At 35.9% G+C, this 19227-nt stretch overlaps 1 protein-coding gene across 1 annotated transcript in view; it reads left to right on the forward strand.

Annotated features, from left to right (window-relative positions):
* The window catches only part of pcca (propionyl-CoA carboxylase subunit alpha), a 705208-nt gene that overhangs the window by 494130 nt on the left and 191851 nt on the right, over positions 1 to 19227 (forward strand). The window contains exon 19 of the mRNA XM_028799956.2: positions 7960 to 8062. Within this exon, the coding sequence (XP_028655789.1) occupies positions 7960 to 8062 (103 nt within the window). The remainder of the gene's footprint in view (positions 1 to 7959; positions 8063 to 19227) is intronic.

Genomic DNA, 19227 nt, shown 5'->3' on the forward strand with positions numbered 1-19227 from the left:
TCAATAAATTGTGAAAAAAAGTATACTTAAAAATAAGCTAAATTATTATAAAATACAATGTCATCATTTTATTTTGCTTCATTAATGTACTTTGCATTACATTTAAGGATTTTAAATCACCTGTAGCTCGCAAACCATTTGACCTATTGACCTGAACTTTGGTACACATATACTATGTGATGTCTACTATCTGCTTTCTGGGTGATGTTTGACGTCCAAGGTTATTCCTGTTTTTATTTTTATTTTATTTTATTGTAGAATCAACTCTCTGCAGCGGCCAGCAGGGCGGCCGCACAATGCATGCGTACGGGCACCGTTCTCATCCCTACCACCTTCGCCGTAACTTCCCCTACCTCTTCATATCTTAAATCATTCTTGAGGCAGATTGAAGACTTAAGTGCCAGCTTAAATGAAAAATTAAAGAAAACTTGCTAAGTAATTGCAACACAAACACTGACTTAATCAGATTTAACACAAAAAGATGCCTACAAAATAAGAGAAGAAGTGGGCTGCTAGGGTGGTGAAAAGAAGAGCTGCTCGGCAAGCAGCAAGCACATCAACCTCTGAGCAAACAAATGCTAAACATACAGAGAAAGAGTATGAAAACTATGAAAGCTCAAGTCAAGTGTATTCACTGCACATTATCATTAAGTGTGCCATTACATGATTCTATTTTGAGACAAATTAACAATATATTAGAAATGCTCAGATGTATAAGTGCTCTTCAAAATGTTGACACTGATGAAGAAGTCAGTAGCAATTGAAACTTATTCGAGCACTATGTCCTCACAGAAGGTGATAGTGAAGAAATCATAGGCACATATTAATATTGAATGTTCAAGGCTTCTGTGCAGACACAGTGAGAACTTCTAATTAACAAAATATTTTGTAGGGTACTTACCTGTCCAAGCATTCTCAATATGTGTTCAGTTCGTCTTAAAAATAGCATCATAATGTGGCCAACAGACTGCTGCCCAAATAGGAGGGACTAGAGCTTAAGTGACGGTGATCTTTTGGACAAGCCCTAGCATTCCATGAGCCTTGACAACATTCAAGGAGAGATGTGAAGACATTCTTAGAGAGAATATCTATCAGCCTTGTGCAGGAGTTGAGGGGTTGATCTTGATGGATAATGGAACGTAAGATAAAGATAGAGTGCGGCGGTGAGAAGGGGCAATCAGAGATACTGGCAGCATTAATTACTACATATTAAGGATTGGGAATGCCCCAGACTTCAAAGTGTAACTGGGTCATTAGTATTGTAAAGTACATTTTATAATCTATACTAATAAAAGGCAAAGCCTGGATTTTCCTCACCTCGTACCCTCCACCATGCTGGAAAAAATACTGCTCAACTTCGAGGAATTAGACACCATTTCCGCATTATATAAAATCTTATTAGAGTCCCTACCTTTCAAAGACCCAAGAGGACATTGGGAAGAAGATCTCTTAATCAATATATCAGAAAAGGAGTGGAAGGTAGCAAAGCAGAGAATTCACTCGAGCTCCATATGTGCAAAGCATAGAATTATTCAACTAAAAATTATATATCAAGCTCATCTGTCTCGCTTAAAACTGTCCAAAATTTTTCCAGGGCAAGATCCAACCTGCGAACGCTGCAACCAAGCTCCTGCCTCTCTGGGTCACATGTTTTGGGCCTGCACCAAACTAACATCATTTTGGACCAAAATTTTTAAGTGCCTTTCAGACAACCTTTGGGTCACAATCCCTCCTAACCCATTAACAGCTGTGTTCGGTGTTCTTCCAGATGGACTTGAAGTGGAGAAGGACAAGCAAACACTGATTGCATTCACTACACTTGGAAGAATCCTAACTCTCATCTGATAAGTCAGTGGGAAACCGATGTTTTATATTATTTGAAATTGGAAAAAATCAAATTCTCAGTTAGAGGATCTGTACAGAACTTTTTTAAAACCTGGCAGGATCTAATCAGTATTATTTTAGAATAAGAGAAATAACTATTACCGCATTTAATTCCCTTCTCCATTTTTTATTTACCTATATATATTTCTTCCTTTCTTTTGTTTATTGTTGCCTTATTAAAAAGCCCTAAGCAATTCTCCTTTGGCTAAGCTCTCCTTCCCAGGGGTGGGGTTTGATTTGTCTTCAGTTTTTTTTTGTTATAAATTGATCTATTTGTATGGAATGATTACAATAAAATTAATAAATAAAATAAAATAAATAAATAAATAAAAGGCAAAGCCCTCACTGACTCAATCATCACTAATTCTCCAACTTCCCATGTAGGTAGAAGGCTGAAATTTGGCGGGCTCATTTCTTACAGCTTACTTACAAAAGTTTAGCAGGTTTCATTTCGAAATTCTATGCGTAATAGTCATAATGGTCGACAATTTTCGCCATGTTAAACTTTTTTATTTATAGTCCCATTTTCACGAAATTTGGTAGGCGGCTTCCCTGAGCTAACTGAAACCAATGTACGTACTTATTTCGGTGGTATGACGCCACTGTCGGCCGCCATATTGAACTTTCCAATGGTCTTTGTTACTTATGGACCCATCTTCAAGAAATTTGCTACGCGGGTTCCCAACGCTAACTGAATCCTGCTTACGTACATATATACATCCATAGCCTGCAGCTCGTTGGGTCCCCCATCCCCACGCCTCCCACGTAGTTGGCTGCCTGCCTATATAAGGCCGTTCATCGCTCTGATCTCTTCATTCCCTTCCTTGCTTCGCCACGGTATTCACGTCTCCCTGCTGATAACTGCAGCCTTTTTATTTAACTCTTTGAGGGCTGAATATTTTTTCAGGCAGCTGGCAGGAACACACAGCAGAGCAGCTGCCGGCCACCTGAGTTGTCTTCATGCAGGCACGGAGCTAAAGGCGGATCTGGTGAGAGAGCAAAGCGAATGCGCAAAGCAAAATACTCTGTAGAAAACATTTTCCGTATTATTGCTGAATCGGACTGTGACTTATTGCACTCCAAATTTGAGGCAAGTGATCTGGAGATCAAAAACGAAAGAGATGTAGCAACATCAGCTGATCGGTCCCCAGTTGATCGAAGTGCTGAGTGCATCCGTGTAGCAGGAAGACACTAATATATGTAAGTCGACACCCGCCTCGAAAGAGTTAATCCACGGCTTCTCTGCTGTTTTATTGTTCGTTTATTACGATTATAGTTATTGTGTAGGTATTTTAGACTTAGTTTGCATTGTTCAGGTACCCATTTCCTTTATCGTTCCAACCGTACCCCCATTAACATGTCTATCGAGGTGATCACCATCGATCAAAGAACTGTCACTTACCGAGTGGTTTCCATGCCCGGAGATGGCGACTGCCTTTTCCATTCTCTGTGTTACATATTGCACGGCCATATCAGGCTCACTCTTGATATCCGGAGGAACATTGTGTCATATGTATTGAATGACTGGGACAGGTTCAAGGTATGGACTGATAACGGTACAGGAGATAATTATACTACACAGGAGCACTATAAGAGTGAAATGCTTAAGCCCTTCACCTATGGTTCTGCATGTGAGTTGATGGCTGCCGCTGAATTGTTCAGTTGTTGCTTTCAAGTGTACCGAAATGGCCAAATATTTTACACCTTTGGACAACCGCCAATGCCTCTTAAACATCTTAGATTCACAGGTGACAATTTGAGTAGTGGACATTTTAATGTTAATGAATGTTTAAACTCTCAAAAGCTGGATGCGAAGTTATCGATGAAACCAGTTGTATGCTTACAACGCTTGACAGATGCCGAATGTCACTTCAACACAACAAGTCCTGAAAATACTAACGTAATTGAAACAAACCATGAAACTCAAACCGATTATGACAGCAGCTATCCAAGCTGTGAGAAAACAGTAAAAAGGAGGCATGTCAGACGTCATGGTACATTTTCTGCTGCAGCTAGATGGAAACAACTTCATGACGCTGCCGCCAAATACTCGCAGAAAAATCCACAAGTTAATAGACACGCCGTCGCTAAATACTTGCAGGCAAATCCACAAGTTCATAGACATGCTGCCGCTAAATATTCACAGGCAAATCCACAAGTTAATAGAGCTTCTGTTTCTAGGTACGATCCCAATAATGAAAAGCAGCTCATACAAAAACAACAGGTTTGGCTGAAAAAAGCTGATTGTGGATTTGCGTATGACCCAAACATACATTATGAATCTGACAAAACAGTACACATGGGATCCATGGATGTTGACTGTGAGTATTGTCAAGCTCATACAGTAGGTGGAAGTGCAAGTCTCCTGGTTTGTGCAGTAACGGTGGTAAAGTCTTTCTCACTCCTTTACAAAAATTTTAAAGCAGTACTTCGCCACTACGAAGCGTGGGTATTTTGCTAGTCTATAAATATAAAAGGCAAAGCCTTCACTGACTCATCACTAATTCTCCCACTTTCCATATAGGTGGGAAGCTGAAATTTTGCGTGCTCATTCCTTGCAGTGTACTTACAAAAGTTATGTATGTTTCATGTCCTATTGCAACACCCAAGGTGAGGAAATGGGTGTACCCCCTAAACTGTATATATAGATAGGGGAAACTCCTCCTCACTATTTCTGCGACTTCCAATATACGTAGGAAGGCCACATTTCCCATGCTTATCCTTTACACTGTACTTACAAACTTTAAGTATGTTTAATTTCGTGCCATTCCCCGTAACGAACTTTCGAAAATAACGTCTTCTTTTTGGCGGTTCTCACCATTATGCCGTAAGGAGCTTTTGAAACTGACCTCTCCTTTTGGCGGTTTCATTCCTTATTTCCGTTAACAGACTATTTATTTCATGGCAGAGACGCACAAGGGCCACCCCCGGTCCCCCTAACTTTTTCCACATGATCGCTGTCCGCGCAACTACCACGTGTTTGGCTCCCTGCCTATATACATCAACAACATCCCACGCTCATGTGCCTCCTCACTCGCTTCCTTATTTTCCTCAGCTGTTTGTCATGCTCACTACTCCCTTCTTCTTTACTCCACCGCTTCAAGGGTGGAAGGACTCCTCATTCTTCTTTCAGGCTACCTCTAAACCTCACCCATGCTGATTCCAGTTCAAACGCCTCCAATTTCCAGTAACGGTCTGCTTCACTATGACAATAAATAAGTCACAGGGCCAGACTCTAAAAAAGGTCGGCATTGACTTGACACAAGATTGCTTCTCACATGGCGAACTGTACGTTGCATGCTCAAGAGTAAGCTCAGCAGACAGCTTGGTCATTTTACAGCCCGAGGGTAGAACTGCAAACATCGTTTACAAAGAGATCCTTACTTCCTAAAAATGTGCATTTCTCATACACTACATTTACAATCATAAATTAAACTCTTTACAATCATCAAATTCACTCTCAATACTAAAATAAGCCTTCGACAATTACATTGACAAACATGTTACGTTATTTTTAAAATGTTTCCTTTTCTTTTTCATAACTTCTTTAACACACTACTTCTCCCCTGCGAAGCGCGGGTATTTTGCTAGTCATATAATAATTGGGACCATTGTTTAGTACAATTGCAGTATGTTAAATTATCTCCATATATTTTGTTGGCAAAACTAACTACCACAACTCTTTACTGCCTCTTTGAATGTGAGAAAAGTAGTGCCGAAAGATCTTTGGTACGTACCATCTACAATAAGGCAACAGTAACTTACAGCAAAAGATTAGTCAATAGGAGTATATTCAGCCTGTTGGTCTTAATTGACAAGTGACAAAAAGAGACAATCAAAAATAAATGTTATATGTATTATAATGACCATTCAAAAATGTGCTGTTGGGAAAAGTACCATTATTAAAATTAACAGTCTTTAAACATTAATCTGTTTTGATTTACAATCTGCAATAATTCAATGAAAGATAACTAAATTAAAATGATCACATTGTATTTCATAATAATTAAATAACTTCTTTTCATAATGTAATGACATTTATTTTGTAGCCCTTGGGTCTGAACCTGAAATAATCCAGTTTCTCAGGTGGCCAAGCATTGTCAAAGGGTGTAGGGCTACATGGAGAAGCCAGCCATGAAAGTTCCTTCATGTGAGGTTTGGTGGGGAAGCATAGACGCACAGTTTTTAGGAGTTTTTTTGACCACATGTCTATGCTGCTAAAGCCCATTGGCCTAGGAGTGGGGCCACCAGTGAGCCTCTGATATTTACCATGGCCTAGGATCGGCTCACGGAAAACAGGGATATTGTGGCAGACTAGTTGCTTCTGATTCTGGGTGAGTGGAGTGAGGCGAGGCTGGAGGGGTGTATACACAGGCATAGGGACAAAACATCCAGTAGCGCATGCAGCCACAAAATACTTGTGTGGCAGACAGGAATGGCTAATGAAGACAGTAGTGGGCCTAGCCACTGAAGAAACTAATGATCTTTCTAAGGGTCACCTACCACCAGCTTAACACTGACTGCCAAGCCTATTCCTCCATTTCTCTTACCCTTGAATTGTTAATATACATATATTGCTATACCTATTCATTCAAGTATTTAATAATTGCTACTTAATTTATTCCATTTATAATGGCATTCCATAAAATTGCTTTATTTTCATATTATTGTATCTTATTTAATAAGTGTAATTTTCATTCATTTGTTTTGATGTTGAAATTTTTACAATTGCACTCATAATATGACTCTGAAATTTAATTCTTCTATTAATGTGTAACAACAGAGAACTATAAGTAGGCGAAATGTTTTTATTCCATAGATTTTATTTATTAAAGTTTAAAAGGACTGCAGTTCTAAGTTAAATTAAGGTTTATGGTAAGCATAAATAAATGGGAATGCCCAAGTCCAAACTTTAAGTCCACTGGGAATAGACCTGAGGAATCTAAGCTTTTCTTGTAGACAATTTTATTTGGGTTGCCCCAAAATATCATTTTTTAAATTTTTTTTTCAAATGCTGCAGTCTATTTGTGCGTGTGTATGTGTAATGCATCCGTGTCAGCACTACATATACGATTATGGCTGCCTTATAAACATTAAAAGATTAGGTATATTGTGGCTTTATCTTTCATGCTTTTCAGATTCATGATTGGTGTTTGTTTGAAGTTGACATGTCTCTATTCACCAGGCTCTTTTTGATCATATTCCAATATTGTCTCTCTTGTCCCAGAGATAGAAGGGCCCTGATACTAGTGTCTGGCTGCTCTCTGTAGTGACTGATTGGTCTTTGGCTCATAGCCATTTTTCAATAGCTTGTTTAGGCTGATTGCCAAAGTTTGGTATTAGACAGTAGGGTAGATCATATTGGTCACAATGGGATCCATTAACAAGGCCATTGTACATACTAAATTAGTAATTTGGTCATGTATACATATACAACATAGCTGTAACTATCATAAAATGCATTTTTAATACAGCATTATTAGTTATGCATTATCCACATTTCACAAACTATCAGAATGATATGTTTTATCCTTGTCATGAAAAAGTTGGAAGTATTAACTATGTTCAGGTATGTTATTTATTGGTATTTCTAAGCCTATATTTTTGAATACATTTTTAATTCAATTTTTGTAGTTGCTTCTGTATTTTTTTTTCTTTCAGTATATTATCTTTCTCCAAAGTTTAGTTATGAATTTGCCAATACATTTTAAGCAGTTTAATCTTTTGTGATTTTTTTTTTTTTTGCTTATTACTGCAGGTATTATATTTTAATAAACCAAAATGTAGAAATATTAAAACAATTTTTTGGTAACCTTGAGAAAGGTGAAATGTCTGACAAAGGTTCACTCTTAAAATATTCACTGTTTATATATGCTTAAGTGTTGGTCCAGGACTCAATGCAGCATAGCAAGCTATTTTTTTGTATGTTCAGAAGATATTTGCTTAAATATATATATAATTTCAGTTTTTCAAAGCATTACATATCTGGCTTGACTACATTTTATTCATAGTCTGTGAACTTTAAATGTGGCATGTTTATTTATTTAAATGTGTAATGTTTGTGTATTTTTCTAGAGTCTCCACATCTCACAAAGAGCAGAACAGGTGGGAGCTGTCACTGAAGCTGGACAAAGACACTCATGCAGTCACAGTTTTTAGCACCGGATCCTTATTTACAGTAAGTCATTGGGGTTGCAAGAGAAAACTGTGGTGTTTAACAAAAGCATTGTTAAACAAATCTAAAATGTTGCATACATTTTTGAACATTAAAATATTGTGAATTCAGTTTTTATATGAAAATATTTTGCAATATTTTTTTTCTAGGCTGAATTTAAAAATTGAGAGTCCCTTCTGCTTTCCTGAGTATGTGTCCTAGAGGAGTAAAGTAGAATAATATTAACTTTTATTTGATGCATTGATAGCTTGATGCTTTAACTTGTTTGTCCCATTATATCCTATACCTATAACATTTCCTCTTACAGCTTTCATACACTAATGCTGGGAGACATACTTTATATAATTCCCTTAATCAAATTAAATAGTTTCTGACAGGGCTTAATACCCATGGGATCAGTGTCCACTTAGTTTACCAGAGTAGGTGAATTTTGTTTGTAAAGTTTTTGTAGTAAAGCTGATGACGTATTAAGGCCCTCTTTATCTCCCTTTGTATCTAAAATTCACATTAGATTAGGTGAAAGGCCATGTAAATAAATCCATGAAGTAGCACATACAGTTTGGATTTAGTATTTTATATTGGATGGGGTCGTCTTTGCCTTTAATTCCTAAAGCGTTTCATTAAAAACAAACACATGCTTGTCAGTACAGTATAATCCGAGGTGTGTTTGCATCTGTGGTAGTTTTCCGGAAGGCGTTTGATATTCACCGTACTTGCATGGGAGAGTTAAGTAAAGGGAGAACATACAATAAAATAAGCCCAGCTTTAAGCAGAATTTAATCTTTATTTCCTTCTTTCCTCTCAAATCAGCACCCAAATAAAACAGACCATAGTCAGTGAATGTTGGGGTGAGGTTGAATTTCTTATCCTGCAAAGCAGTAGAGATTATTCTGCCTTGGATTTAAAATAATCAGACTAATAAAAAATTCTGTCTCAAAACAAAAGTGGCCCTCAGACAGAATCAAGGCCCACTCTTCCTTTGTTATGTAAATTAGACTTTGCATTATTGAATATTCATAATATGCAAGACTTTAAAGATTTTTATTGGTGAATGAACTGATATCATTTTCAGTTACGCTCTCTTGTAATTGACATGTATTTCTTACCAAAAGGTCTGCCTTCCATTTCTACAGAAATTTTTGAAACATTAATGGAATGCTTGTTTTGAGGAGATATTTTATTACATTTAAGAATATTATATTTTATTAAGTATGATATATTTAGCAATGCCACCTTGTAGTTTGTCAGCTTCTTTTCAAAATTATGTTGTCCTTAATTAGGATTAAAACCACATTATCCTTAATTAGGGAATATTTACTTAGGTATTATGTGTATGTAGGATAGCCACCTGGAAGACCCTGGAACAACCAATATAATTTCCCAGGCAACACATTGAATAATGCATGTCATAACTGATGATGTAAATGAAGAATTTAATGTGCTTTCTAATGTTAATTGCATGCATGTGGTAAATTTATTAAATTACAATTAATTTTCATTGAATCTGTTAAATTGATGAAAAAGTCCTTTGGCTTTTAAATTACATGCATTTAACTAAAGTACTTGTGGAAACATGCATTGTCACTTACCTTATTATTTTTGTATTTTCTAATCCAATTAAATAACTTACTATTTTTAATCCTGTTGTTTGTCTAAATGTTAAGGAAACTTTAAAAAATACCTGATTAAAACTATGGACTATAGGTTAAGCGCAAGAACCAGTAATAAAGTAGGCTTGTAACGTAGCAACTTTACAACTTCTCATTCAAAGCTTGCATTATTTCTGCTGAATGGTAATTTCATCATTATTTTGTTTAATCATCTGAAATTTTATTTTTATTACATAGTTGTTAATATTACTCTCTAGTATTTGAATCATTAAACCACAGTTCATCCAGTGCTCCATAAATCTGTATACATTCTATGTTACATAAAGATTAAAGTCACATTTTTAGCCTTTCAGGTCCTCAGTCTCACCTGAACTTCATGCATGGCATATTCAAAATTGTATAGAAGTCAACTTTGTCAGTTCTAGTCTGAAGTGTATTCACAGTCTCAGAGATGTCTTCTGACAAGATTTGCCTGTCTGTCCTATATTAATGTTTTAGTTACTACTCATCAGTTATTAGTTTCAATATACATTTAAGAGCCATTATTTCTTGATTGGCAAGTAGGAATGAAAAGCTCCTGCATTTCACCAATAAGGCTGCATCCACACTGTAGTTTTTGCATTGTTTACAAAAGTATCCATGTCAATACCGAAACGTCTGAAAACACAAATGGTGAAAAATGCTTAAAGGGACTGTGTAGTGAAAAATTCAGAGTCAGTGAAAAATCAGATTTCTTTGTGATTTATACGCTTTCAAGGCAATCGGCATGCTCACAGGCCTCTGATAGCACAGAAACAGATGGAAATTGTTAAAGGAACTGCAGTGAATTGCCCTCTTGCCATGTTAATGTGCTGATTATAGTTGTAAGTAACAGTCTTCAGAACTGGTGACAGTCATATTGTCATTAAATCAAAACACCACAAATGTTAAAGCAATACTTTAAGAAAAACCAACATTCTTTCAGCCTAAGGGTGAATCACATACACAAGGACATCATTAGAAATTAAGTGGAGGTGCATTTAAAAATGAAGCCAGGAAGCCCTTCTTTACACAAAGAGTTGTGGGACTCTGGAACAAACTACTGAGCCATGTAGTTGAAGCAACTTTGACAACCTTTAGGAAAAATCTGGATGAGATACTGGGGCAGCTTAGCTATTAGCTAAACAAATGTGCTTGATGGACTGAATGGTCTCCTTTTGTTTGTCAAATTTCTTATGTTAAAAAAAAAAAAAAAAAAAGTGGGTAAAGAAGTGATTAGCCCTATGGGTATTCGTGAGAAGCAGTACACAGTAATTGGAGTGCATCTTGTACCAAACAACATTTGTAAAACTAACTCAGTATAAGTGAATACATGCATGAATACCAGCATGTGTCTATATATTTGCTTTAGTACAGTGTGCTTTTGTGTCTTTGTCTATCCTGTAATATTGTAAGCTCCCCTGCATCCTACACCCATCCACTCCATTAAGTGCCTTGTTATTAATTTTGTTGCCATATGCGCTCCTCCTCTTTACTGAGCAGATTAAGTTTAAGTAATAAAGATTGATACAGTGGTACAGTGGTGGCACTGCTGCCTTGCAGTAAGGAGACCATGGGCTGTCATCCTGGGTCCTCCCCGAATGGAAGCACTTTGAGTAGTGAGTAAATAAATGTAAAGAATTATTATTATTAAGAGGCTGTCAACGGAGTTATTTACAATCTTATTTTCATGGAGCTCTGAATTTTTCACGATAATAGTAACACTGCCAGACACTGGTAAATTATTTACAGTACCTTTTGCTTACACAATTAAATGTATACAAGCACCATGGAAAGCAACTCTTCTGCACCTGCTACATTGGAATAATGTTCTCTTCTGTGAAGGATAACCAATCAAGGACTGGGATGTAATCGGCAGAATCCAATCAGGGAAGGGTCACCTAATAAACACAAACCAATTAGAGCACAACCAGCACATCATTTTCTGAAAACTCGGTTTTTGCCCATCCACATTAAAATGATCAATCTTGTTTATCAAAGTATCTGACTCTGCCGAGCATTTTTAAAAGTCTTTGTGTATTGGTGCTTGAAAACTCTGGGCTAGTGTAAACATAAGGCAAAAACTGAGTCAAAGCTCTGAATTTTGAAAAGAAAACATGGTAGTGTGGACTGGGCCTAAATCTCTAGAAACTAACAAAGATGCTACATTGAAGGTCTCGATTATTCAACTATTTATTTTTATTTTATATGACTGCTTCCTTTAAACTTATGCTCAGAAAACACTGCATACATTTAAAATAAATTATGTTCTTAATACATGCAAATATTGAGGATTAAATCAAAATACAAATATATTAAGATGAAAACTACGCATCAACATAACAGAAAGAAATAGCTTTCATCCAATTTTGATTCCACCTGCCCTTGGCCAGCCTTTCAACATGCCAGTTTCTGGCCCCTCGAACAATGCATCACAGCGCAGGCAGACATTGATGACTCTTACCAAACATTACAAAGTTCAAACATCAGTAGTGCTGACACATCCTAAGATCTAAGGTCTGCTTCTATACCAGGAGTGAAAACCTGATCAAAATGATAATGATGCCAAGTGACACAGCAGGACACTGAGAAAAGAAAGAGTATGAGAGAGACTCCCTAATAGCCAAACACGACAATTGCTGCAAATTTTTAAGAAATATTTACAATATTATATGATATGTCAAAAAGAATGTTTTAAAATTGGATTTGAATGTAATTTGAAGCTAATGAAGTGACTGAAGAGCAGGAATAAAAAAAAAAGTTCTCTCTAGTTCAAAATGATGATCCTCACTCATTTGATTTGTTTTAGAACAGTAATCATTTGTTTTAAATAGTCTCAAAATTAAGACAATAGTCAATTATGTTTGCAACAAATTAACAAATGACCTTTTCTGATTTCTCCATATTAAAAAGATTTGAACTACTTTAAAATAACAGATGTCAGTATAGACTTGTTTGTTGTTCACCCTTTACCCATATAAAAGAATTTCCGCACATGGTTAAAAATCTGTCGTTCTCAGTCAGTAACAAAAATATCACTAAAGCTTTCAATTGCTGACAAACCTGAAGAGACATCTAGTGAATGCATTTTAACATTACATTTCTGACTGACAACAACAACAGTGACATTTAATTATTTAATGCATTTTCATACAAAAAATGTATTTCAGAGTTCTTTACAAAGTAAGACAAACATTTTACTATGACAGAGATAAAATAATAAAAATAAATAAATAAATTAAAACAAAAATTGGAAAAAGTTCAAAATAGAATTAATCATAAATTAAATTTCTGTTATCTACAGGCAGTTTCTATGTCTCTTAATAGTTAGAATAGCTAAAGTCAGACAGCACTTTAATAACAAATGTGAAGATCAGATAGCCTGGGAAGAGTGGAAAACAAAAACTCCAGCTGATGGGACACGGAAGGAAATAAACCTTTAGGGGTTCCAAGCCAAAAGACCACCTACCTTCCAAGCCCCGACATTCTTCAGTATATGAATGTGAAGAAGTTGTTCATTATTCTTATGATGCACCGTTCCTGGTTGATTTGTTGTAGAGGCACTCGTTAACGCTTGTAGCTATTCATAACCTCCCAACATCAAAAGCTTCTGCAGAGTACAGTAGTGGATTTAGTGCAGCAAACAGAAAACAGAGAAAAGTAGTGCTTAGTAAAAAATGAGAACAGGTGGAGTGTATGAAACTGTAGTACCTATTAAATTCATTTAGAGCCAGCACAAAAAAAGAATTAAGGAAAGGACAAATTAAAAATGTTACATTTTTTTTAATGTTCCATGTTATTACCCCATTATATCTCTATTTTCAAACCATACCAGATTATTGATGCTTAAGAGCGAAAGGCTGTGTCACCAGTTGTTTTTTTCTTAAAGAAGCTAGATTGTTCAGAACAAATTAAGAGCTTTTTAAAATTGATTTTAAAGAAACAAAAGCAGCAAGTATAATGATGTAAAGACATGAGAAATTCCACAGACTGTGTTTTTGTGATACATTGTAAACTAGCTGCAGCCTGTTTTTAAAGACAAAAATAATAAAAGAAGTACAGTGAGGTATGTATAATGCATAACTCAAAAGCAAATCTTGGTGAACTGAATACATTGAACAAAACTCCTTTACTGTGATATGTTTACCTGAACTTTGTAGTATAATTACTCCAGTAAAATTGTCCACTTGTACTCTTGGTCCGGTACCCAGCAGACTTTTTTAATGAAATTTCTGAAATATTCATCTACAGTGTACTAGACCTTCTTAAGTGATACTTAGATGCTGGCATTTTTCCTGATTCTTTCAAGACTGCAATAGTTAATCTCCTGGTGAAGAAAAATAACCTTGACTGTTCTGTTTTGGACAATTTTAGACCTTTTTTTTTGTAAAACTCTAAAGTAGTTTGTCAGCAGTTAAATACTTTCAAATCATTTAGATCATAGCTTTTTTATTAATCACATGAATCAATGGCTGTGTTTTTCCAGTAGTACTTATGCTGTTTTAGTCTATATACCAGGGAGAAAATTATCATGTGTGCCACAGGGATCAATTCTGAGTGTGCTGTTATTCTCAATCTATATGCCCCTGTTAGGTCAGACTATTACAAAACACATGGTGAACTCCTACATTACAGATTTAATTTACTTAATGTACAGGCCCAGAAGACCATGAGACTCAGATCTCTGTGATTCAGTGTATTAATGTTCTTAAAATAAAAAGTGAAAAATGGAAATTGTATTTTTTACCAGCAGTAAAAGAAGTGAAACCTTGATCATCAGGCCTTACAAATGAATCCAGAACTAATGGATCTAGACGTCACCATGAATTTGGATCTAAGCTTTAATTAACCATATTACTAAGACTCTGGCAAATACTATTTTGAACTAGATTAAATGGAAATGAGAAAGCTTTATTAAATCCTAATCTTCTCTTTCTGCCAAAAGTAGAATTCCTTCAGTTGGGATATGAGTGGTCAAATTTAATCCTTTTCATAAAACTTAAAAAAAAAAAAAAAAAATGGGTATTGGTAATACAGACATTTGGAGTGTTATTTTATGATATTTCCAAGTTGCTGATCACGAATATGTTAGCTAACTTTACAATAAGCAAAAAGAAAAAAGAAAATCCAAATGTTAAATTTTCTACACATTTTAAACACTGCCTGGATTTTAGTCTTTATTTACAGTCATTTTTATTCATCACCTACTGTATACTGTACAAATATCCTGAAAAATAATAATTTTAGCTCAGAAATATGGAGGGCTTTGGTAAAGTGCCCTAACTTTACAAAAAGCAAAACGTTTTCAAATGTTACATTTTTGTACAGCTATCCTTTGAGTCAGATATGACTCACTATATACTTTAATATATTTTACTTTTCATTTAGGGTAGTAAGTTTGTACACAGCCCATATAAACATTCTAAATGCCTGCTGATATAAAAATTAGGACCATCAATACAACAGGTTAAGATCATCAATCAATATAAAGTAGGTCTGTGGTGAAAAATGTGATGTCTAGGTCCCTTAAAGGAGGTGTTAGACCTAGACAGCATTGAGTCAGCAATTGAAAACACTGTGAGAGTTAAACTGAAATTGTATGTATCCATATGTTTATTTGTTTTTGTTTAGGGTTTCATTTTTTCTTTTCCTATACATTTTCAAAACATCCTAAGCCACCATTATGTCAGTTAACAAGTGTGAAGTCTTACATTTGTAGTAGTGTAAGAGGTTACCTTCTTCCTGCATTGTCACCACCATCTGCCCGGGTTATTAACTGAGGAATTCTTTCTGACCAATTTTAAATGTCACTATTCCAAATACAGTGAACATAGATGTGAAATGAAATGCCTTTGTGTACTAGTCCAAAGTTACATTTTAGCTGCTGTTTTGTCTTTTCAGGCGGAATAATAAGATGTTTTTAAATAGTGTTTGCTCAAGGTTTGGCTTCTAATTTTTACAGTAATTTATTCAAACAGATCAAAATATTAAAAAGTTTCTAATGATGAAGCTAATCTAAATGTATGCCAAATAAGTACTGTAACTTAGTGTAAAAATTAAAAGTTTTATTTGAGTGTACAGTATTGTACAGGTTATAGTGAAATTGTATTAGTACCCCAACATGTTCAATTATTTTTTTTAAATTGGAGATGTAAGCATATTCTATACTCAAGCTGCTCTCTTTGTACATAAATCTTGTACTCAAAGGTGCATTTAGAATTTTGTGATATGCATTCTTTACTGAAGAGTTAGTGGTGTTTTAGTTAGTGTGTACATGCCTTTTTCAAGGGGTACATCTGTCATGTCTATGTAAATGTACAATATATTTTGATTATAGAATGTAATGTACAGTATATAGCGTGCCTAATGTGGTCTCATTAGGTGATTATGGTGGAGTAGTGGAAATATACTCTTCCTTAATTTTTGTTCTGCAGTTTTTGTAATATCATCTACCATTTATTAGCCTTTTTTAGCTGCTTCTAATAAAAATGTAAATAACTTATTGATTATTCCACAGTCAGTGATGTGAATCTGCATTATCAAAAGATATTGAAAACAGCATTATTTTTCTTATAAAATTGTGAGTAATTCCTAGAGAGTACTTGAGGAGGACCAGAAGGTCAGCCACCATTTTCCATTTTTCACAATACTGAATCAACAGAAGCATTTTCATACGTTCTTCTAAAATGGTCTCAGAAACAGTCAAAGAGCCACCTTGAGAAATGTTTTTCTTTTTTTTTTCCTTTTTTCGAAGAGAATCATAGCATACTGTAAATGTAAGGTTAAAATTACATTGTTTACATGTACATTATACCCCACATATCCTTTTGTAATAAAACAAAGTAGATCAAATGTGGAATGCACAGCTGAAGTCAACCTGCCGGCCTCTGTGATTTCCATAATGGTAGTGTAGGTGTTGTGGCTGCCACTTTGTTTGCAAACATTTTGTAGTCACCAGCTTCTGCCTGAATTAAGGCCTGTGGAGACCCTTGGCCTATCCAAACAGCTGTGGATATGCTGCAGCCACCACCCTTGTGTGGCTCCAGTCCATCACTTTACACTTCTCTGTGCAAGCCAACATTCATTCATTTCAGGATAATGTAAAGTTACTCATTAACTTTAACACACATACCTTTGGGGTGTGCTTTAAAAAGACAGTGCCTGAGAAAAAGCCACTAATAAGAGAACACACACTCTTCACGTAGATAGTGACAAGGTTTGGGCTTCAAATCCAGTCTCCTGTTGTATGAGGCATTAGTGTCAACTGCCTAGTATTATTTTTTATGGGGAAAGAAGTAAGTTTTGAACATTTATATATGTATTTGTGAGCTTTTGTTTTGTGGACTCATATTACATTTGCAGCTTTTAATTTTCCATCTTTATGCCCTGACTTTTATTTGTGCACCATTACCTAGCAATGGCTGAGCGCATGATTTTCTTTTAGGAATTGGTGGCGCTACTTAAAGCCGATAATCACATTGCATGGCTTCTAATCAAAGAGTGTGTCAAACGTGATGACTACAGCAGCTGATCTCATCACCTGAGCAATTCATATTACACGTTTAGAACTGCCATGGAAACATTAACAGCATGAGCCTTTGAAAGAAAAGGTGCAGATAAGATCCTTTCTTTAAAAAAATCATAATATCTCATCCATGTAAAATGACATGCTTGTTTTACTGATCTGTAGTGCATTTATTGTAATGTAACCTTGAAATTGGGAAAATAATTTAAATAGAAAAGAGGACTCAAAAAAAGTTGTCACAATCCTGTAGAAGCATAGCACCTGAACTAAGCTCATAGACCCTCTGAAAAATCAACATGGCAACAAGAACTGCTCACTCTTGCAGAGACTTCTGTTAATATGATTTATTCTTGATTCATGTATCTGCCTGTCCATACTATAGCTATAGAAATATTAAAGGTGCTTATAAATCTAGAGTCATATCTCTACTGGGTTCATCATTCACTTAGCAGTTACACCTTTTTCTGTCAGGATACTCTAATTCAGGCCAGATTTGACAAGATACAAAATATTATAACAACAATCTGTGATCTCTTTTTACGGAAGTACAAAACAGAAAGAACAAGGCAATCTTTTGTGAAATGGTATTAAAAAAAGTTTAGCTTGCATTCATAATAAAAGCAAAAATTGGAATGGAATTGGCTATATATTATTAGATGGCTCAGAAATGTAATGAATTCTTTCTATTGTTAGAGGAACAGTTTTACTTCATAGATTATAGAGAAAAAGACTTAACTTAGGAGTGAAACTTTCTTTCATCAAGACATTGTCACAAAGGCTCTCTAACAAATTAAAGTGTAAAGAAACTTGGGTCTAGAAAGAATAATATCTTCCATCCTGTATAAAATAGCTCTCTCTAATATTCTACAACTTATTCCAAATGTCTCTTGATTTATTCCAGTTACCATCATCCAAAAGCACTTAATGACTTGCCTTGACTGCTCATATCATATCATGAAAGTTTATGAAAAACTGAACATTTAGATCCACAGCAATCTCCATTCAAGGCAAAGAGGCCAGGGCATTTAACAGCTACAGTACATCCGGAAAGTATTCACAGCGCATCACTTTTTCCACATTTTGTTATGTTACAGCCTTATTCCAAAATGGATTAAATTCATTTTTTTCCTCAGAATTCTACACACAACACCCCATAATGACAACATGAAAAAGTTTACTTGAGATTTTTGCAAATTTATTAAAAATAAAAAAATTGAGAAAGCACATGTACATAGGTATTCACAGCCTTTGCCATGAAGCTCAAAATTGAGCTCAGGTGCATCCTGTTTCCCCTGATCATCCTTGAGATGTTTCTGCAGCTTAATTGGAGTCCACCTGTGGTAAATTCAGTTGATTGGACATGATTTGGAAAGGCACACACCTGTCTATATAAGGTCCCACAGTTGACCGTTCATGTCAGAGCACAAACCAAGCATGAAGTCAAAGGAATTGTCTGTAAACCTCCGAGACGGGATTGTCTCGAGGCACAAATCTGGGGAAGGTTACAGAAACATTTCTGCTGCTTTGAAGGTCCCAATGAGCACAGTGGCCTCCACCATCCGTAAGTGGAAGAAGTTTGAAACCACCAGGACTCTTCCTAGAGCTGGCCGGCCATCTAAACTGAGCGATCAGGGGAGAAGGGCCTTAGTCAGGGAGGTGACCAAGAACCCGATGGTCACTCTGTCAGTGCTCCAGAGGTCCTCTGTGGAAAGAGGAGAACCTTCCAGAAGGACAACCATCTCTGCAGCAATCTACCAATCAGGCCTTAGTAAAAGGCACATGGCAGCCCGCCTGGAGTTTGCCAAAAGGCACCTGAAGGACTCTCAGACCATGAGAAAGAAAATTCTCTGGTCTGATGAGACAAAGATTGAACAATTTGGTGTGAATGCCAGGCATCACGTTGGGAGGAAACCAGGCACCGCTTATCACCAGGCCAATACCATCCCTACAGTGAAGCATGGTGGTGGCAGCATCATGCTGTGGAGATGTTTTCCAGCGGCAGGGACTGGGAGATT

Source organism: Erpetoichthys calabaricus, chromosome 4 (genome assembly GCF_900747795.2).
Source record: "Erpetoichthys calabaricus chromosome 4, fErpCal1.3, whole genome shotgun sequence".
Lineage (NCBI taxonomy): Eukaryota > Metazoa > Chordata > Cladistia > Polypteriformes > Polypteridae > Erpetoichthys > Erpetoichthys calabaricus.